The 21,701-nt window shown below is 43.1% G+C and overlaps 2 protein-coding genes and 1 pseudogene across 4 annotated transcripts in view; 2 read left to right on the top strand and 1 right to left on the bottom strand.

Moving 5' to 3' along the window:
* The window catches only part of LOC311585616 (zinc finger protein 431-like), a gene marked incomplete at its 3' end in the record, with an annotated part of 93,361 nt that extends 88,978 nt beyond the window's left edge, over nt 1-4,383 (top strand). Inside the window, exon 5 of the transcript XR_014775277.1 lies at nt 4,252-4,383. The remainder of the gene's footprint in view (nt 1-4,251) is intronic.
* Nucleotides 2,385-14,955, bottom strand: LOC311585634 (uncharacterized protein). 2 transcript variants are annotated; one of them, XM_084761083.1, is made up of 4 exons: nt 14,833-14,955; nt 6,762-6,882; nt 6,560-6,608; nt 2,385-3,465 (listed from the first exon to the last, which is right to left on the bottom strand). In XM_084761083.1, exons 1-4 carry the CDS (start codon nt 14,833-14,835, stop codon nt 2,838-2,840), a joined length of 801 nt encoding a protein of 266 aa, XP_084617209.1. In that variant the 5' UTR covers nt 14,836-14,955; the 3' UTR covers nt 2,385-2,837. The 2 variants fall into 2 exon arrangements, with proteins under 2 accessions (XP_084617209.1, XP_084617210.1); XM_084761084.1 differs by lacking the exon at nt 14,833-14,955 and adding an exon at nt 14,666-14,803.
* On the top strand, nt 12,937-13,948 carry LOC311585635 (ferritin light chain-like; annotated as a pseudogene). The gene has a single exon. The product of its transcript is annotated as a ferritin light chain-like (transcript).
* Nucleotides 14,956-21,701: the final 6,746 nt, after the last annotated feature.

The raw sequence follows: 21,701 nt of genomic DNA on the forward strand, positions 1-21,701 counted from the left end.
TCTACAGAGTGATTCCAGGACAGCAAGGGCAACACACAAAACCTTAAAAATGTTTTTAAAAAGAAAGAAAACAAGGGTGGTAAATACCTTAGCTAACGCTTGCTGACGTCATAGCTCTGAAGTTCTGGTGCTCCAGGGAAGGCTATGGACATTGGCCTGAGCCAATCACAGTCTCCCTTTGTCCTGTGGGCCTCCTTCTCTAAGCACCGTGATCACAGGCCTGTGTCGCCAAGCCTGGCTGAGGTGGTTTCACCCTCATTTAGTGATTTATTAGAATGCTGGGGTGAGAGAGATGAGCAGTTACGCTTAACTATAACGAAAACCACTCGTCTCTAGAGTTTTACTACCTGTAGAATAAGGGCAGAACTCTGTCCTAGGCATTCGGGGAGTCACAATAAACAGAATGATGAAGAGAAAGCAATATTGCTCACAGTTGGAAGACAGGGAACTTTAAGGCACAGGGGAGCTACATTTGATGGGCGCCTTCTTCTGTTAACTGGAGTTAGGCAGGGAGCCTGTGTCCTGGTTACCCTAACCAGCCAGACTCAGCCACTCATCCTCAATAAGCCAATTGAAAGAACTGAATATTCTGGCTGAGATGAGCTCACCTACAATACAGGCAGGCACTCTGGAGGCAAGGTGGATAGTTCTAAAATATATACTGAGTTCTGGGTCAGCCAAAGATTCATAGTGGAGAGAGAGAGAGCGAGAGAGAGAGAGAGAGAGAGAGAGAGAGAGAGAGAGAGAGAGAGAGAGAGAACACTGAAAAAAGCAAACTAATAATGATAATTGAAAACATATTAACATATTTACTCGGTGTGGTGAAGATACAAGGTAATTAATCCATCCCTGAGGTCATAACAGGTATAGAAAGCAAGAGACATGCACCACTAAGTGATCTAACCAAGCCGGGTAACAAATTTTCCCAGACAGTAAATCCCTGCCCGACTCCTTTCTCTCTTGCAAAGTCTTCGGATAATGAGTTCATGTTTATTCAGCAGAGAAGCTCTCCTCTGGAGGACTCAGTATTTTCCCAGAATGAGACTCCGGGGGAAATTCGAATTTCATGGCTTACTACAGAGAAACTTTTTTTTTTTTTTTTTGGTTTTTCGAGACAGGGTTTCTCTGTGTAGCCTTGGCTGTCCTGGACTCACTTTGTAGACCAGGCTGGCCTCGAACTCACAGCGATCCGCCTGCCTCTGCCTCCCGAGTGCTGGGATTAAAGGCGTGCGCCACCACGCCCGGCTTCTACAGAGAAACCTTGTCCCAGAAAAAAAGAAAGAAAGAAAGAAAGTGATGAGGTTCCCTGCTAGATGGTTGGTTGTTGAAGGATTCCGTCCCTCTGTCCCTCTGTGAACGGACTTTACACATTGCTTCTTATTTTCTTGTTAACATGGTTCTCTTAATGTGAGTAAATATAACAAAAGAATTTGTTGAAACCATCAGAGTCCAGTAAGATTATCCTAGGAGCACTTGCATACTTTGAGATAAACCCTTTCATTTTGGAATCTTTTTGAGACAAGATATGCCTCCATTGCCTTGGCTGTCCTGGAATTCACTCTGTTGACCAAGCTGGCCTAAAGCCCGGAGGGACTGGCCTGCCCCTGTCTCTCTCCCAGGCGCTGGGATTACAGGCATGCACCTCTCAGCCCAGCTGAGATGATTTTTAAGATGACTTGTCTTTGAGTCAGAGTGTGAAAAGATAAAATAAGATTTATTTACCGTCATTGTCTTCATGAACAGTAATTACTTCTTGAAATTCTATAATAATCATTTCACCTGGCAAATCATTCCGTATGTTCTCAATAATTGGGTTGTTTTCTTTGATTTGTTCATTTCATCCATTTAAAAAAATATTTGAACCTCATTTGTGATATGCACTGTGCCATGGGGTGTGTGTGGCAGTGGGAGGACAAATTATTGCTGTCTATTATCTACTTCCCCTGTGTGAGTTTTAGAGATGAAATCAAGGGAGTCGTTTTGTTCGTGTGTCCTCATTGGCCCTTTTGGGGGTTTAAAATTTAGGTATGGGGGCTGGAGAGATGGCTCAGCGGTTAAGAGCACTGACTGCTCTTCCAGAGGTCCTGAGTTCAATTCCCAGCAATACCATGGTGGATCACAACCATCTATAACGTGATCTGATGCCCTCTTCTGAAGCAGATAGAGCACTGTATGCATAATAATAAAATAAACCTTTAAATTTTAGGTTATGGGCCGGTGCTTGAGTGTGCACATGCCACAGCCCAAGTGTAGAAACTAGAGAAAAATTATTTAGGAGTAATATGAGTCTCTCAGAGCTTTAACTCAGGTCACCAGGCTTAGCAGCAACCACCTTTACCCACTGAGACAATTCTCTGGCATTCATTTGTGGGTCTGAGAAATGATTATGAAAGAGTTTTTTATTTCTAAGAATACACTAACACATTCCAAAAAAATATAACACTGTAACAATTTCATTTGGATAATAGGATTTATTATCCAAATCATCGTGTTTCCATGTCTCCTTAGATGACCACACGTTTACAATCTGACAGGCAGACAATATTTTACGAGTGGAAATGTTTCAGAGACTCAAGGGGAATATGTTTTTGTGGTCTGCAAAGCTGGAAACCTGACTCTAATCACCATAAGAAGACGGCCAAAGTAGACCCCACAAAGCTGTCTCCCATATCCTTAGCACACCAGCATGAGATACACGGCTGCTATACCGGATGGATGAAAATGCAAAGATTGTATTTAACCATATTAAGCACATTCGTTGGGTTTCTCTCCAGCACCATCTTTCATGATAATGAATAATATAAAAATGTACAAAGGCTACATCCTATTAAATACATTCAGAAGGTATCCTCTTCGATATGTTGTTTCCTTTTATGTTTTTGGAGATTACCTTGAAATGCAAAGCCTTGATCGCACTGACTACATTGGAAGGGTTTCTCCCCAGTGTGTGTCCTTTTATGTATTTGCATATTGCTGTGTTGTGAGAAGGCTTTACCACACTGATTACATTTGTAGGGTTTCTCTCCGGTATGAACTCTTTCGTGCCTCTGGAGATCACGGCGATGTGCAAAGGCTTTCTCACACTGATTACATTTGAAGGGTTTCTCTCCAATATGTGTTCGTTGATGCCTTTGAAGATCACGGCGATGTGCAAAGGCTTTACCGCACTGACCGCACTCGAACGGTTTCTCTGCAGTATGTGTCCTTTGATGTATTTGCAGATTATTGGGTTGTGAAAAGGCTTTCTCACACTGATTACACTTGTAGGGTTTCTCTCCAGTGTGTGTTCTGTTATGTTTTTGGAGATTACTTTCACACGCAAAGGCTTTCTCACATTGATTACACTTGTAGGGTTTCTCTCCAGTGTGTGTTCTTTTATGTTTTCGGAGACCACTATGAAAAGTAAAGGCTTTATCACATTGATTACATTCATAGAGTTTCTTTCCAGTGTGTGTTTTTTCATGCCTGCAAATATAATTGGTAGATGTGTAAACTTTACCACATTCATTACACTGGTGAATTTTTTTTTTATCAGTATGAGTTAATTTTACAATTTTTTTCTAATTATAAACAGGAAATAGAGTATAAAGTTTTATCACCTTGTTTATATTCACAGTTTTCCCTTTCATTGTGGATGTTTTGAGACTTTGGGTTCTTTTGTTTTGTGTTTTGTTTTGTTTTGTTTTGTTTTGTTTTGTTTTGTTTTGAGACAGGGTTTCTCTGTGTAGCCTTGGAGGCTTGAACTCACAGTGATCCGCCTGCCTCTGCCTCCTGAGTGCTGGGATTAAAGGCGTGCGCCACCACGCCCGGCTGTTTTGAGACTTTGAAGATACCTGTGATAGTAAGAGCATTTATCACATGGCTCACATTATAGCATCTTTTTTCTATATAAGGATTTTCACATATTTGAAGAGAACTAGAAAAACTCAGAGCTTTACCACACTGATTGCAATTATAAATTCTCCTATTGTATGAGTCATACTACATTTCTAAAGTACAAAGAGAAGAATTTCCACATGCCTAATATTCATATTTTCTGCAGTGTGGTTTTTGTCGGTATATTCCCAATGAAGGGGGGGAAATGATGAATTATATTAGTTTAATTTATTAGCAGTCCCCATTTTGAATAGACTTTCTGAATGTGATACAAGTTTTCAATTAATTTCATATTAATAATGAATTAATCAAGTATACATTTAGCACATTGTCACTATCATGCTTTGTCATATATACATGTATGTGGTGTTATAGGATGCAGTGACCTACGATGATGTGCATGTGGACTTCACTCTGGAAGAGTGGGCTTTGCTGGATCCTTCCCAGAAGAGACTCTACAGAGAGGTGATGCTGGAGACCTACAAAAAGCTCACTGCTTGAGGGGAAGGGGCAGGCAGATCACTGTGAGTTCGAGGCCAGCCTGGTCTATAGAGTGAGGCTAGGACAGCCGAGGCTACACAGAGAGACTCTGTTTGGAAACTACTCCGACCCTCCAAAAATAAAAAAAAAAAAGAAAAAAAGAAGTTCACTGCCATAGGTGAGACAGTGAATTTCCTTTCATTTTAATTAATAATTTAATTATTAATAATTGATAATAAATTAACTGTAAACTTATATCACATCCAGAAAGAAAGATTACATGTATACACTGGGGACTACTACGTATCTTCTAACTGTGCTGAGAGAGAGGTATGTCCCTGCTTTCAATAACCCTGTGTTCACATGGCATGCATCCATTTCCACAAGTGATATATGCCTATTAAAAGAAGCGTAACAAATTCAAGATTTCCACAGTCACACAGATTGACTTCTTGTTCTTCATAGACATGTGGTGTAGGGATTAATGGTTTCCTACAACAATATTCTTCCCTCTCATAAACTGCCCCCTCACTAAACTTAGCGATATTACTACAAGTATATGAGTAACAGCAGCTTTGCTATGGAATATTTGCTTATTAGAGGTTTTGGACATATACGTATAACCTACTCAATGTGGATACCTTTTGCAGTATCTGAGTGGCACAAGACTAAACAGACTGGTCATTCTACAGAGTATATGTAATGTGGCTATGATTCAAATTGTAATGTCTGTAAAAGAAACTCTTTTTTAATGTTACTTATTTATTATTTATACAGTATTCTGTCCCCATGTGTGTTTGCATGCCAGAAGAGGGCACAAGATCTCATTATAGATGGTTGTCAGCCACGATGTGCTTGCTGGGAATTGAACTCAGGACCTTTGGAAGAACAGCCAGTGCTCTTAACCACTGAGCCATCTCTCCAGCCCCAGTAAAAGAAACTCTTATTCTCCTGGTTCAATTGCTGCCTGGGAGGCTTGCTGCCTCTTTCTGCTAACCTAGTCCTAATCTTGGCAGCTTCTGGCTTCCGTACAAACTAACCTAGGCCTAGAATGTTTTAGACTCTTATTTACTACTTAATAAACTCACCCTTACTTTTTCTTTCTGAGCTCTGGAATGGGTTCTGGCTCAAACTCTTCTCTCAGCTGATTTATTCAATCTGGCTTCTCTCTTGGCCCAGAATTGTTCTGCTTGGCCTCAACCTAACTGAGCAATCTGCTCTAATTTTCTGGCTTCTTCTCATTTTCTGGCTCATTCTGTCTTCAATTGAGTTCATTCTCTCTCTCTCTCTCTCTCTCTCTCTCTCTCTCTCTCTCTCTCTCTCTCTCTGTAACTCATCTCTCTACTACTGTCCTGGTAAAACTGACCAACTGCCTCTTAAGTAGCTAGCTTCCCTTTCCTCTCTCTTCTTGTGAGAGTTGAGCATAACCTATTCTGCCCAATCTCCTCTGATTTGTCAGCTTTTCTTTCTTTTTTTTTTTTTTTTCACATCATAATGAACATTTGTCACCTTTTCTACCACTCAATTAGACACCACTTTCAAACATTGGTGTTTCCTTCTACAAACTAACTTTACCTTCCTTTGGGATTAAAGGCATGTACCACCAGGCCTGGACCTAAGCTTTTCTTTACCTGATACTTGTTCTATACCAGGCTGGCCTTGAACCCCGATCTGTTTGCCTCTGCCTCCTAGAGTAAAGGTGTGTTTGTATTCCAGTGGGATCACACAGACCTAAAAGATCTTTGGATGTCACCTTTTTCCAGAACAGCCATGTTCCGAATTAACATTCTCCTACAAATGCCTGTTAAGGCATTGCTTCCTTGTATTATTTCTTAGAGAAATGCCTTACAAGCACAAATCAGATTCCTGAGTTTGAGGTACATGAGCTTATGAGAATTTAATAATCATTAAAATACACTTAAGTAGTTCTTTTTTGTTTGTTTGTTTGTTTGTTTGTTTTGAGACAGGATTTCTCTGTGTAGCCTTGACTGTCCCGGACTCACTCACTTTGTAGACCAGGCTGGCCTCGAACTCGCAGAGATCCACCTGGCTCTGCTTCCCAAGTGCTGGGATTAAAGGCATGCGCCACCACCACCCAACAGTAATTCTTTTGTTTTTATACTGTTGCTTTTCTTTAAAATTTTGAGGACACATTAAAATTTCCTATGAGGCATATTTATATCAACTTGCACATGAAAATTACCTTCCGTGTCTTCTAGAATCTTCAGCATTATCATCGTCCCAATTGTAACCTAAAATATGCACAATTATGATGTGTTATTGGAAATTAGGCAAAATTTAAGTTACTGACTTCAGTCACCTTCCTCGTTCTCAATTGAAATTACATAAGAACATCAACAGTTGTCCTCTTGTTTTAAAATGTGAACGAAAATTCACTGTCTTACCTGTGGTACTAGGGTTGTCGGTCTCCAGCATTACCTCTGCGAAGAGAACGTTCTGGGAAGGATCCAGAAAATCCACATCTTCCAGAGTGAAGTTCATATTCATTTCATTGGTCATTGAATCCTAAAATATACCATACATGTGTATAACAGAAAACATCATTTTGGTACTTTAGGATAGAAATTAAAGCTTTAAGAAAATTAAAGCAAAAACCATGGGCAAACATTGTTTCTTGGTTTCTTCTCTTGCTTGGCCATAGTCTCCTGCTCAGCTATCTCTTGTACCAAGCCAAAGTCCACTTGCTTAGGGATATTACCACCCTTAGTGGAAGAGCCTCCCACATCAACCACCAATGGACACTTAGAAAACATTTTTTCCTTTAACTGCTGATGGGATGTAAGTGTGCATCAGAGTGAGGAAATTTCAAGATTGAAATGCAGGATAAGAGATTTTAAGGCCAGGCAGTGGTGGTGCACACCTTTAATCCCAGTACTTGGGAGGCAGAGGCAGGTGGATTGCTTTGAGTTCGAGGCCAGCCTGGTCTACAAAAGCGAGTCCAGGACAGCCAGCGCTACACAGAGAAACCCTGTCTTGAAAAACCAAAAAGAGAGAGAGAGATTTTAAAAGAAATAGTGTGTGATTTGTATTATACATCTAAAGTAACTTGTTTTGCATTAATTACTTTATAGGTCATAAGAATTTTTGAAGGTTTATCCCCATTTTTAAAAGATTTTATTTATTTATTTTATTTATATTAGTGTTCTATCTGTATATACACATGCAGGCCAGAAGAGGGCTTTAGAGGGTATAGATGGTTGTGAGCCACCATGTGGTTGCTGGGAATTGAACTCAGGACCTCTGAAAGAGCAGTCAGTGCTCTTAACCTCTGAGCCATCTCTCCAGCCCATTTACCCCCATTTTTATGTGTGTATTTGTATTTGTGAGACAGAATGACTTCTATGAGTGTAGACATGACACACTAGAGAAAAGGGTGTCCTCAAACCTGCAGCAGCAGGTGGTTGTCAGCCTCCAGACACAGGTGTTGGTATCTGAACTCAGGTCCTCCCTAAGAATAGTACTTCCTGAGTGACATGCTCAGCCCACACAGTATCTCTAATCACAAATGAAAAAGTCCCTCATAGCTTAACAACAATAAAAACCTAAATAAATAAAGAAGTAAATTCCTGGGCACCTGATGCCTCAGTATGAAGATGTTGAGTGTGTGAGCAGGTAGGATGCCTGTGGACCTTCTCCACGCTCTGTTACCTGAGACAGAATTCTCAGGATGCCCCCGAATGCTGCATCTTCCCCTTCCCTGTCCATGCCTCCTGGAGATACCACAGACCTTCCTCACTTACACTTCCCTTCCGGCCTCATCTCTATGCTCAAGCCACAAACTATGAGCAGACACGCCTTGCTCAACCACAGGCCAGTGTCAGAAAACGAGGTGGTCTGGCCAAAGCCGTACCCCACATTCTGTAACCCTGGACCAATTCTCATAGCTGCTCTTAGCATACCCTTCCCCCTGCCTCCTGTGGAACCCTAAGGTCTTGTCTCCCTGACCTCCTCTTCCCTCTCCGCAAGTATTCTCCGTGAACACATCAGACAAGCAGGCCAATAAAAAAGGTAACACTCAGCCAACACACTCTCTGACAATCCAGAGAGCAAACAGAAACCCAGGAAGACATTCCCACCCAACCACGAGAAACCCAGAAGTCAGCACCCAGACATATAATCACCCCAACCTCTGAACCCTAGACACCAGCACAGGAACATGATCAAACACAGCCAAGGAAACATGTCACCAACGGAGCCAAGCTGTCCTACCACATCAGGTCGTGAATATTCCAACATAGGGGAAGCACAAGAAAAAGTCTAAAAACCAACTACATGAAGATGACAGAGGTCCTTGAAGAGAAAAATGAAGATAACTCCCTTAAAGAACTCCAGAAAAACAGAAAGAATTGGAGGAAATCAACAAACCCCTCAAAGAGTACACAAACAACCAGAGGAAACCACTAAATCACATCAACAAAGCCAACAAAAAACTAACAGTTGAAAGAAACAGTTCAAGACCTGAAAATGGAAAATGGAAGCAATAAACATACACACACAAAGAAAACACAAAAAGAGAAAGGGGTTAATAGCCTTGCATGCCTTCATGCAGGAGGCAACTTCCTGAACAGAACACCAACAGCTCGAGTTCTAAAATAAACAATGGGACCTCACGAAACTGAGAAGATTCTGTAGGGCAGAAGACACTGTTAATAGAACAAAACATCAGTCTACAGACTGGGAAAAGATCTTCACCAACCCTATTATCTGATAAAGGGCTAAGATCAAAAATACAGAAAGAACTCAAGAAATTAAAAAACAAACAAACCAAATAATCCAATTTAAAAGTGGGGTACAATTTTTGTGGGTGGGTTGGTGCTCTCCTTCTTCCACTAGGAGAGCTCTCATGGTCATGGATTGGTAAGATTAAGAGAGGAAAAAAGGCCATCTTATCAAAAACACTCTACAGATTCAACACAATCCTTATCAAAGTTCCAAAAGAATAGTTTACAAACCTTGAAAGGACAATTCCCAGCTTCATATGGAAATAAAAAACCCAGGATAGCTAAAACAATCCATAACAGTAAAAAACGAACAAACAAAAAAACAAACAAAAAAACCCCTGCATGATATTAGTCTAAAAACCAACATGATCATGGAATCAAGTTGAAGACCCAGATATAATTCCAACCACATACAGACATCTGATGTTTGATAAGGAATCCAGAAATGCAGAATGGAAGAGAGTGCCTTCAACAAATCATGCTGGATAAACTGTATCTCTACATGTAGAAGAATGCAAATAGATCCATATTCTTCACCCTGTACAAAATTCACATCCATGTGGATCAAAAACCAAAATAAAATCAGACACATTAAGCCTGATAGAAAATGTAGGACACCCCTAAATGCACCAGCACAAGAGACAAACTGAAGACAACACCAATAATGCAGGTACTAAGATCAACAATTAATAAACTGGCTGGGCGGTGGCGGTATATACCTTTAATTCCAGCACTAGGGAGGCAGAGGCAGGCAGATCTCTAAGTTCAAGGCCAGCCTGTTCTACACTGTGAGTTCTAAGAGCCAAAGCTACACAGAGAATTCCTACCTTGAAAAAAAAAATTGATAAATTAGACCTCATGAAACTGAAAAGCTTCTGTAAGGCAAAACCCCAGCTAATTGGACAAAGAGGCAGCCTAACTAATGGGAAAGACTTTTACCAAATACACTGCTGATAGAGGCCTATTATACAAGATAAATGACCACAACATACTAGATGTGGGCACTAGAGATATGGCTTAATAGTTAAGAGCACTGGCTGCTCTTCCAGAGGTCCTGAGTTCAATTCCCAGCAACCACATCTATAATGAGATCTGTCTCCCTCTACTGACCTGCAGGTGTACATGCAGACAGAGCACTGAATACATAACAAATAAATTTAAAATAAATAATTTTAAAAAGAAAAAGACACTAGATGTCCCAAAAATGAAAAAATCCAACTAAAATGTGGGGTACAGATCTAAACAGAGAATTCAACCGAGGAATCTCAAATGGCTGAGAAACACTTGAAAGAAATGGTCCTCACCCTGAGTCATCAGGGAAATACAAATCAAAACTACTTTGAAAGTCCATCTTATACAAGTCGGAATGAGCATGACCAATAATAATCCAAGTGGCAGTTCATGCTGGCAAGGATGTGGGGCAAGGGGAAACACCCCTACACTACTTGTGGGAGTGCAAGCTGACACAGACATTATGGAAATCAATATCGTGGTTACTCAGAACTGAGAATACATCCACCTCACGACCCAGGTATACCACTCTTGGGAATATATCCCAAAGGTGTTTCATGCTACCACAAGGGCACTTACTAAACTATGTTCACAGCAGCTTTATTCTAACTAGCTGGAACCTGGAAACAAGCCAGATGCCCAACTGAACAATGGATAAAGAAAATGTGATACATTTACATAATGTAGCATCACCTGCTCTGTGTGTGTGTGTGTGTGTGTGTGTGTGTGTGTGTGTGTGTGTGTGTGTGTGTGTATTTTGGCTTGGTTTGGTTTTGGGTTTTTTTTTGAGACAGGGTTTCTCTGTGTAGCCTTGGCTGTCCTGAACTCTCTTTGTAGACCAGGCTGGCCTTGAACTCACATCAATCCGCCTGCCTTTGCCTTCCTCGTGCTTGGATTAAAGGCGTGAGCCACCACCGCCTAGCTGCTGTTTTGTTTTTGTTTTTGAAATTACAGCAGGAAATTTACAGGCACACTAAATGCAGTGAGAAAGAAATCACCCTAAGTAGCATAACCCTGACCCAAAATGACAAGTATCCTAATGCATTCAATTTTAATTGGGTAGTGGGTATTTGATAAATGATAATCAAGCCACACTCTGTAGATCCAGAGAGGTTAAGTAGAGGAGGCCTATAGGGGGAAAGCATGGATCTTCCTAGAAAGGAGAAATAGAGCAAGTACTGTGGGTAGACTAGGGGATGAACAGACACAGGAGCAGGAGGGATCAGATGTGGTTAGAAGGGAGAGTGTACAGTACAGTGAGAAACATCTGGAATTAGGGGGATTGAGGGATTAGTGTATAAACCCAGTGCCCTGCGAACTTCCTAGAATCCTATGAGCTTGCTCCTAGTGAGGACTCCCAATAATGAAGGACAGGGAGTCTCAACCAGCCATCCTTGTAACCAGGCAGGGCTTCCGTGTTGAAAACGGGTGTCATTCGGTTGACTTGTTGGCCAAGGAAGTCCCTTGGAGATCCTTAAACAAGCCATGCTGTTGCTAGGACAAAGTGTTGCTCTCTGAAAACTGCCAGCCGGGGCCCATTCCTGAGGACTACTTCTACACATCTCACTGAATATATAGGTCAAACAAGTGCAGACTTGGAGCCTTCACACCGGATGCTGTAGTCTCTTTGGGAAGAGAAGATACTCTACAGGCTAAAAAATAAAAATAAAAGAAAGAAATCTGAAAACCAAGTCAGCTACAAAACCCCTCCACCTACAGTTTGACCAGCCGGCGAGATGTGCTCGGATATGCTGGTATAGAACTTGTAGATTGGGGAGCTGGAGAGATGGCTCAGTGGTTAAGAGCACTGCCTGCTCTTCCAAAGGACCCGGGTTCGATTCCCAGCACCCACATGGCAGCTCACAACTGTGTAACTCCAAGATCTGACACCCCCACACCTACGTTTCACTTGAGGCCCAGTTTCACTTGAGGCCCAGGACATGAGAGGGAGACCACTGCCTGGATTTCCAGGAACCTCACAGGGACTTAAATATCATGCAAGGGACTGTGTCAGGTCTCTGCTGATATGCTACGGCATTTAGCTTGGTGTGTGTGCGCGACCCACAACAGCAGGAACATATGTAGCTCCATGATTTTTTAATTTTTTTTACTTTTGGCCTGATCTTGAGACTCTTTGCCTTCTATTCGGTTGCCTTGTCCAGCCTCCATGCGGGGCCTGTCACCTTAGATTTCTGTCTCTTGTTCGTCCTGTTTGACTGTCTTCTATCTGATGAAGAGGGCTCCTTTCTCGAAGAAGAAATAAAGGGGTAGGAGTGGCTCTCAGGGAGGAGAGGATGGGGAAGGCGGGAAGAAGCTAGAAGGAGACACACGGGTCAGGATATGAGAGAAGAATCTATTTTTAATTTAAAAAGTAAGTCGAGTTAGCCAGGCGTGGTGGCGCACACCTTTAATTCCAGCACTCGAGAGGCAGAGGCAGGCGGATCGCTGTGAGTTCAAGGGCAACCTGGTCTACAAAGCGAGTCCAGGACAGCCAAGGCTACACAGAGAGACCCTGTCTCAAAAATAAATAAATAAATAAATAGAGAAACCTTGTCTCAAAAACAAAAACAAAACAAACCAGGGCCTGGCGTGGTGGCGCACACCTTTAATTCCAGCACTCGAGAGGCAGAGGCAGGAGGATCACTGTGAATTCGAGGCCAGCCTGGTCTACAAAATGAGTCCGGGACAGCCAAGGCTACACAGAGAGACCTTGTCTCAAAAATAAATAAATAAATAAATAAATAAATAAATAAATAAATAGCATAGAGAAACCTTGTCTCAAAAACAAAAACAAAACAAACCAGGGCCGGGCGTGGTGGCGCACACCTTTAATCCCAGCACTCGGGAGGCAGAGGCAGGAGGATCACTGTGAGTTCGAGGCCAGCCTGGTCTACAAAATGAGTCCGGGACAGCCAAGGCTACACAGAGAGACCCTGTCTCGAAAAACCAAAGCCAAAACCAAACCAAACCTCCTTGGAGGTCCCGTGGATCTGTGCCTTGCTTCAACAGTGTTTGGATAGAACAGACCCAGGGGCTCCCCCTTTCTTAGCCTCCAACCGCCTTTCAGTGTCTCCAGCTGCAGCCTCCGGGACCAGCTCCTCGTCACCCTCGGCTCCTGGGACCAGCCAGCACCGGTCACTTTGCGGTTGGCTCCATATTGCAGACAAGCCATGACCTCCCAGGTTCCTCAGAATCACTCCACCGATGAGGAAGCTGCCGTGAACCGCCTGGTCAGCTTGCACCTGCGGTCCTCCGACACCCACCTCTCTCTGGGCTACCATTTTCGGCGAACTGGCCCAAGAGAAGCGCTGGAGTGCCGAGCGTCTCCTCAAGTGGCAGAATAAGCGCGGGGCGCGCTCTCTTGCTCTCTTCCAGGAGATGCGGAAGCCATCTCAAGGCGAGTGGGGGTAAAACCCAGGAGGCCGTGGAAGCTGCCCTGACCCGGGAGAAGAACCTGAACCAGGCCCTTTTGGATCGTCATTCCCTGGGTTCTGCGGGCACAGACCCTCATCTCTGTGATTTCTTGGAACACCACTTCCTGGATGAGGGGGTAAAGCTCGTCAAGAAGATGAGCGGCCACCTGACCAACATCCGTCCTGCCAGCGCAGAATGGCGGGTCAGTCTGAGCGGCTCACTCTCAAGCACCACGAGGAGGCCTCGTCGCCTTCCAGGGGACCCCCCTCTGTTCCGCTCCGCACCAGCCAGCCTTAGCATCTCCACCTGAATGCACCTCTCAAAGCACTAGGCAGTTTTGTAGCCGCCCTGGAGCCCCTCCCAAGTCTTGGACCAGGTGAAAATAAAGCACTCCCCCGCCCCTGCCTTTTTTTTTTTTTTTTTTTTTTTTTGATCCGCCTGCCTCTGCCTCTTGAGTGCTGGGATTAAAGGCATGTGCCACCACGCGCCCGGCTAAATTTTCTTTTTTTCTTTTTATTTATTTATTTATTTATTTTGTTTTGGTTTTTTGAGACAGGATTTTTTTAATGTAGCTTTAGCTGTCCTGGACTGGCTTTCTAGACCAGGCTGGCCTCGAACTCACAGAGATCCCCCTGCCTCTGCCTCCCGAGTGCTGGGATCAAAGGTGTGTGCCACCACGCCCGGCTAAAATAAAGCCTTTTGAAACAGCAATTAATTAATTAATTAAGATAAAATAAAATTTAACTGAATATTGGTTAATGGAAATACAAAGAAGTAGGCAAGCAATAAAAAACAAAAGGGGCCGGGCGGTGGTGGCGCACGCCTTTAATCCCAGCACTCGGGAGGCAGAAGCAGGCGGATCTCTATGAGTTTGGGGCTGGCTTGGTCTAGAAAGCTAGTCCAGGACAGCCAAAGCTACACAGAAAAACCCTGTCTCAAAAAACAAACAAACAACAACAAAAAAAAAACCCAACAACAACAAAAAACTCCAACCATACATGTTAAATGCCAAGGGAAGAACTTGCAGACAATAACGCGAGAAACTAGGCCTCTCCGAGTTTGGTATCCTGCCAAAAACGTTTCTACATTCAAGGCCCGGCTGCAAATCCTTTGTGAAAACGCAGCCTACGCAGTAAACTCACTCAGATGCCACCGCCAGGTTCATGGAGTTGTCCAGGACAAGGGACCTCAGAGGTGGCCGCATCTGGTTGGCGTTTCCCACCCAGGCCGAAGAAGGACAAACCACACCGGCTCCCTCTCTGTTCAGCTGTCGGCTCCAACAGGTTGGAGGTAGCAGCTACCCACTCACCATGTCGCGACTTTGGACTTTGCCCCAACTCCTCTCAAAAGGCACAGCGGTTTGTGCTCAGACTGCTTCCCAGCAACCATCCAAGCCTGCTCAGCTACACATGGCGCCAGAATTACACTCCTCCCCTTCTCACTGGAGGGTTGGCCTGAAGGTCCTGATTGGCCGGTGAGTCTTGACTGACATGAGCATCTAGGGCTAGCGTGTACTGCAGAGACAAGGCGGACCGGTCCCTGGCCCAGGCTTCCATTCCAGGGAAAGACTTTTTTTCAGACCTGCAGAAATGTGTGTTTCAGTAGCACTCGTGTCTGTTCTCCAATGGCTTACCCGTCTGTCTTCCACCACTCAGTTGGCCTTTACCCCTCTTCCTCCTGGAATCAACGTGGATAGCTTGCACAGCCCATGACTCAACTTGCAGCGGGCTGAACAATCTGTCCCACAGGTGGAAGAGTGCAAAGAATATTAACAATTAAAAGGAGCTTTTTAGGAAAGAAATTGAGATTTTTGTGTGTGTGTGTGTGTGACTTCACACAGGGGTCAGGTAAACTGCAATTACTTTTCACCTGATAGGTAGGAGACAAGCCTGGGGAAAAAGCAGGAAATCGATGACACTTCGGAGCACTATTGATAGCCAACATATCTTTCTCAGTGGGAAGGTGGGAAAAGGAGAAAACAAACAAACAAACAAAAAACCCACGGCTCTGTTAGTAAAGGCTCTCTGGATGAACAGAACTGATACAATGAATCTCTATGTGTGAAGAAAGTGGATTTGTAAGAGTGGCTCACAGGGGCTGGAGAGTTGGCTCAGTGGTTAAGAGCACTGTCTGCTCTTCCAAAGGTCCCAGGTTCAATTCCTACCACCCACATGGCAGCTCACAACTGTCAGTAGCTTCAAGATCTGATACCCTCACACCAATGCATACAAATTAAATAAAGATATATATATATATTTATTTATTTTAAGAATGGCTCACAGGCTATGGTCCAATTACTTCAACAATGCCTGAAAAATCCAGTAGCTATTCAGACCACGTGGCTGGATGTCTCAGCCCGTCTTCGGTATATACCAGAATTCCAAATAAATGGGTGTTAATGACAGTTTAAAAAAAGAAACAAACAACCAAACAAAAAAGAAACAACTTGCTATCCAGAGCAAAAGCAACAGAAAAAGAGAAAGAGCTACCTACCATCTTCAGTGTCCTTTATTTATGTAGGGTGCCACCAGACGTATGGCTTAGAGTAAAGAGGAGTGTTATCACCTCAAAAGATCCAGCCTAAAGAACGGTTCTCCCAGGCTGAAGAGATGGCTCAGTGGTTAAGAGCACCATCTACTCTTCCAAGGGTCCTGAGTTCAATTCCCAGCAACAACAGGTTGGCTCACAACCATCTGTAATGTGATCTGATGCCCATCTCTGGCCTGCAGGTGAACATGCAGGCAAAGCACTGTATACATAATAAATAAATAAATAAATCTTTTTTTTTTAAAGCTTTAAAAAAAAGGGGGGCGGTCTCATACTTTAAAAGCTGTAATTAAGCCAGGCAGTGGTGGTGCACGCCTTTGATCCCAGCACTCGGGAGGCAGAGGCAGACAGACGGATCACTGTGAGTTCAAGACCAGCCTGGTCTACAGAGTGAGTCCAGGACAGCCAAGGCTACACAGAGAAACCACTGCCCAGCTAGTTTTCTTTCTTTCTTTTTTTTTTTTTTTAAGTATTCTTTATATTAAATAACACACACGAAACTATATTTATTGAATAGTCTTAGGAGTTTTAAGAAAACAGGAAATATATTGTGACCAACAGAGTAAAATTGCAATATAATCCATTTGACTTTTTTTCTTGTTTTTATTGTTGTGTTGAAACATGGTTTCATTGTAGTAAGTAGTCTTACCCAATCTTTAATTAAGGCCTGAGAGATCTGGCAGCTAGCACCAACCTTGTCATGCTAATAGGCGTCACAGTCAGGTGTCAATGGAACAGCCACAGGTCCCTTTTGCCAGACAGAAGAAGAATGAAACCTTTTAGCATCAGGAACTATCATCAAGCCCCTGAGGGAATGCTGGCTTTCCTCTAAATGCCAGACTTTGGGAAAAGGAATTTCTTAGGGAAATGACGTACAGATTATAGAGTAGAACTGGGCCCTCAAGCGTGTACAGCCTGTACTGTACTGACTGAGCCATGTCCTCAGCACCTAGATCTTAGCTGTTTCTATATGTGTTTGTATCAGTGATGTGGATGTAGGTGGGATCATGAATATTAAATATGAAAAATAAGATGCCAGGCAACAGGTACGATATGAAGAAGTTTCTTTTTGTTTGTTTCTTTGTTTTTCGAGACAGGGCTTCTCTGTGTAACCTTGGCTGTTCTGGACACCCTTTGTAGACCAGGCTGGCCTCGAACTCACAGCCATCAGCCTGCCTCTGCCTCCTGAGTGCTGGGATTAAAGGCGAGCGCCACCATGCCCGACATGAAGAAGTTTCTTGTAGGAGCGTGGGAGAGCAGCAAAGGGGGCGGGGTGCTAACAAGGAACCTATGTGAGGGCGAGGGAGGATGGTTCTCTAGATAGAGATGGGGAAGTCAATAACGTGCGCACTGGAGTGCCTGTGACAGGAAAAACCAAAGAAAGCCAAGGGAGACTGAAATGTGCAAAGGGGTGGGAATATTAAGGGAGGATCATCATAATAAATTGCATTTTAAAAACACCCGAACCAACGAGGCGGTTGGTGGTGCATGCCTTTAAACTCAGCACACGGGAGGCAGAGGCAGGTCGATCACTGTAAATTCAAGGACAGCCTGGTCTACAAGGAAAGCCAAGGCTATCACAGAGAAACAATGTAAAAAAAAAAAAAAAAGGAATGGTATAAATTAGGTAGGAAACAGGCCTAGTTATAGAAAGAATTCTGAAGCCGGGTGTGGTGGCGCATACCTTTAATTCCAGCACTCGGAAGGCAGAGGCAAACCTGGTTTACCAAGTGAGTCCAAGACAGCCAAGGCTACACAGAGAAACTCTGTCTCGAAGAAGAAGAAGAAGAAGAAGAAGAAGAAGAAGAAGAAGAAGAAGAAGAAGAAGAAGAAGAAGAAGAAGGTGTTCTGAGGATTGATAATGACGTTGGAATAAATTCTCAAAAAAAAAAAAACAAAAACAAAACTCACACTGTTTTGTTTTTGAGACAGGGTCTCTCTGTGTAGCCTTGCCTATCTTAAACTCACTTTGTAGACCAGGCCAGCCTCGAACTCACAGTGATCCACCTGCCTTTGCTTCCCATGAGCTGGGATTAAAGGCGTGTGCCACCACACCCAGCTCAGACTTTTTAAGGAAGCAAATGTGTATTTTAGTTAGAAGTTTCCAGGGATAATGTGCACAGGAGGGGACGTCAGTATGTTAATGTAACTCACAGTGGGGTAGCGCAGCCCAGGGAATGCCTTGCTCACAAGGGAATCTCCTTGGCTTGACCTTGGCACACACCACTTTTAACTGTTCAACTGCCAAGCTTCTGGCAATGTAAACTCAGTGCCCGACTCAAAATGCATAATGCGGTCCCACGTGAGCAATAAAATTAGTTTTTCTGCTCTTTTTTTCTTTTTCCTTTTTTGGTTTTTTGAGACAGGGTTTCTCTGCGTAGCCTTGGCTGTCCTGGACTCACTTTGTAGACCAGGCTGGCCTGGAACTCACAGTGATCCACCTGCCTCTGCCTCCCAAGTGCTGGGATTACAGGTGTGTGCCACTGCACTGCCCGGCTCAGACAGAGATTTCTTACAACAGCAGTGTGTTTGTATTATTAAAGCAAAAAAGAAATGACAGACAATGCTTATCTGCTTTCAGAATTATTCTTTTTTTTTTTTTTTCCAAGACAGGGTTTCTCTGTGTAGGCTTGGCTATCCTGGAACTCTCTTTGTAGACCAGGCTGGCCTCAAACTCACAGAGACCTGCCTGCCTGTGCCTCCTGAGTGCTGGGATTAAAAGCGTGCGCCACCACGCCCGGCTGCAATCATTTATTCTTTTTACTTACTCTGTGACATGCATCAATGAATTGTAAGAACAAATTCATGAAGTCTTATCCTCTCATTTAGTCCTGTATGGAAAGACTCATTAGGAGATGAATCTGTCTCTGTCTGTTGTCTCTTTCTTTCTCTCTTTTTCTCGTGCGCACGTGCGTACGTGTGCGCGTGTGTTTAAGTATATATCTCAGCGAAATCACCATTTTGTCAGGCTAACAACAAAAAAATGCCAGAGAGTAAACACAAGTCTGAGCTGTAAGTAGGAATTTTGGAGTGAGCCTGAATTGGATCCCTGTATCCCAAGCATGGTTGACCACAACTGCCTGAAATCACAGCTCTAAGCATCTTACCACCATTTTTAATTTCCATGGTCACAAGAGCACACATGACCATATGTGACTTACACACACACACACACACCATAAATAATAAACATAAGCTATTAATAGTATTAATCATTGCAGTGAGACTATGTGAATATTTCCTATTTTATGTCTTTTTTTTTTTTTTTTTTTTTTTGGTTTTTCGAGACAGGGTTTCTCTGTGTAGCCTTGGCCATCCTGGACTCACTTTGTAGACCAGGCTGGCCTCGAACTCACAGTGATCCGCCTGCCTCTGCCTCCCGAGTGCTGGGATTAAAGGCGTGTGCCACCACGCCCGGCCTTATTTTATTTCAATGTGTTCTACTGGTAGTATAATTCAATACATGGTCATAACATTCTTAGTGATTTCATGGGCTCCTATCTTTTTATAGCTACTGCTTTTACCATAATTCTGGATTTACGATTTTCCTCATTTCAAGGGTCTTATATCAAACGTGAGTCTGTACTATGTAAAATGACAGAGCTTCCTGTTTTGTGCCTTGTGGTGTTACAGACTTCCATTGCAGAAATTCACATGGACAACTTTAGGCAGCTATTTGAAGAAGTTGCCACCGAAATTTATGGAGATAGGACAATGTTTTTGTAATGACATAGGAAAAACTCCAGGTCCCTGAGTAATGTTGCACAGTGTGATGAGGTAAGGCATACTATGTGATGAGGTAAGGCATACTATGTGATGAGGTAAGGCATACTATGTGATGAGGTAAGGCATACTACGTGATGAGGTAAGGCATACTACGTGATGAGGTAAGGCATACTAGGTAAAGACAACAGTGGCTGTCCCATTGAGAGGGCCTGTACTAAGAATAATGATGAAATAGTCAAGAGTCCATCCGCTCCTCCTCAGAAGGCTGGGCTTGTAGGTAAGGAAAAGGTTTTAAATAGTCACCAAACGAATGGAAGGATGGCATTGCCCTCTGCTTCCAGAAAAGTGTAAATAACATCACAGCAGCATTGGTGCACATGATATTAGAGCACGGGGCTGTTTTCAAGCAATAGTTTAATTAAATTACGTGTCAATATGTACCCACGTATACATACATGCCTATATAGATTTAGACATTATATACACATACATATTTACATATATTTATACAAGACAGACATGTAGGGGACGGGCTACATGGCTAATGTTCAGCCATCTTGTCAGAACCTAGGTTCCTATTTCTCCAGAAGTCTGCCATTCACCAGAAACTAGCTGACCTTGTCGGCAGTTAGACACCTGTTGTGGTTTATTGTGGGGGCTGGTCATTCCAGACCCCCGAGCTACTCCTTTCCCGGTGAGATTACTGATAAGATCAGATTAAAGGCCAGCTGCCTGCGAGCAGCAGTCCCGGGAGCTTTTTCCTGACTAAACCAGATCCTCTCTGGAATTTCTCTCTCCTGCAATTAGCAGCTGTAAAGGTAGATGCCTGCTGGAGCATTCCAGAGTTAGGTATCCATAGCAACCCTTGCTTACGCAAATACCCATGCCTCTGTGCCTATATAAACGCTGTGAAATTTTTCAATAAACGGGGTTTGATCAGAATCCAGACTTGCCCCCCTCTTCGTGTCTTGTGTTCTGTCCCTATACAGGAAAATTTTCCTTCCGAGCGTTAGTCGAACCCCGGCGAGCGGGGGGTGGGGGGGTGGGGGTGGGGAGGTGGGGGGGGTGGGGGGTGGGGGGGCACAGACAATACTTCTACTCTATCTTCAAAAGAATCCCAGCCGGGCGTGGTGGTGCACACCTTTAATCCCAGCACTCGGGAGGCAGAGGCAGGCGGATCGCTGTGAGTTCGAGGCCAGCCTGGTCTACAGAGTGAGTCCAGGACAGCCAAGGCTACACAGAGAAACCCTGTCTCAAAAAACTAAAAAAAAAAAAAAAAAAAGAATCCCAAAATATTGCCTACTGTATGTCTCAACTTTATCCCCCGTAGTCCATGAGCTGTGTAGAATATATCAGTTATTGAATTTATTACTGTTGAAAAGATCATTTAGCAACAATAATTTGATGTAACATCCATCACGCATTCTGGACAACAAAGGCTTGTGTCACTATCTGTGAACTTTATTATGTTTTTGCAATAAGGGCAGATAAATTTTTTATCAAGTGCCTAGGTTGCTGTAAATAGTTAGTAAATGACACAGTATCCACTACACTGAATATGTAAAGACCATTAATGAGGCTCGATGCTGCCAAGTCAAAAGTTAGCAGCATCCTTCCTCTGCAGCTTTTAGTATTTTCTTCTTAGCTCTGTACGTTCAGTGCTTTGATAATTATGTTAAAATGGGGGGTTTCTATTTTGAACCTGTCAATTTTGTTTTCTGTTTTTCTATTGTCCTTTAATGTGTACCTCTTTTTTTTTTTTTTTTTGATTGGGGAAATTGTCTTCCAACAAATAATAAGTATTTATTTTACTATGTCCTCTAGTGCTAGAAGAAACTGAGACTAAGATGTAATACACAACCATCCACTAAGTCTACAAATTACAAACCCTAGACCGATAGAAGT

The sequence above is a fragment of the Acomys minous genome (genome assembly GCF_964271855.1).
Source record: "Acomys minous genome assembly, chromosome: 16".
Classification (NCBI taxonomy): Eukaryota; Metazoa; Chordata; class Mammalia; order Rodentia; family Muridae; genus Acomys; species Acomys minous.

Excerpts from the sequence above, each read along its gene's own strand:
- LOC311585634 (XM_084761083.1), bottom strand. Across the intron at positions 6,609-6,761 it reads CGACAACCCTAGTACCACAG|GTTACAATTGGGACGATGAT; the intron begins GTAAGACAGTGA and ends TGCATATTTTAG. Across the intron at positions 3,466-6,559 it reads GATTCTAGAAGACACGGAAG|GCATGAAAAAACACACACTG; the intron begins GTAATTTTCATG and ends TTATATTTGCAG.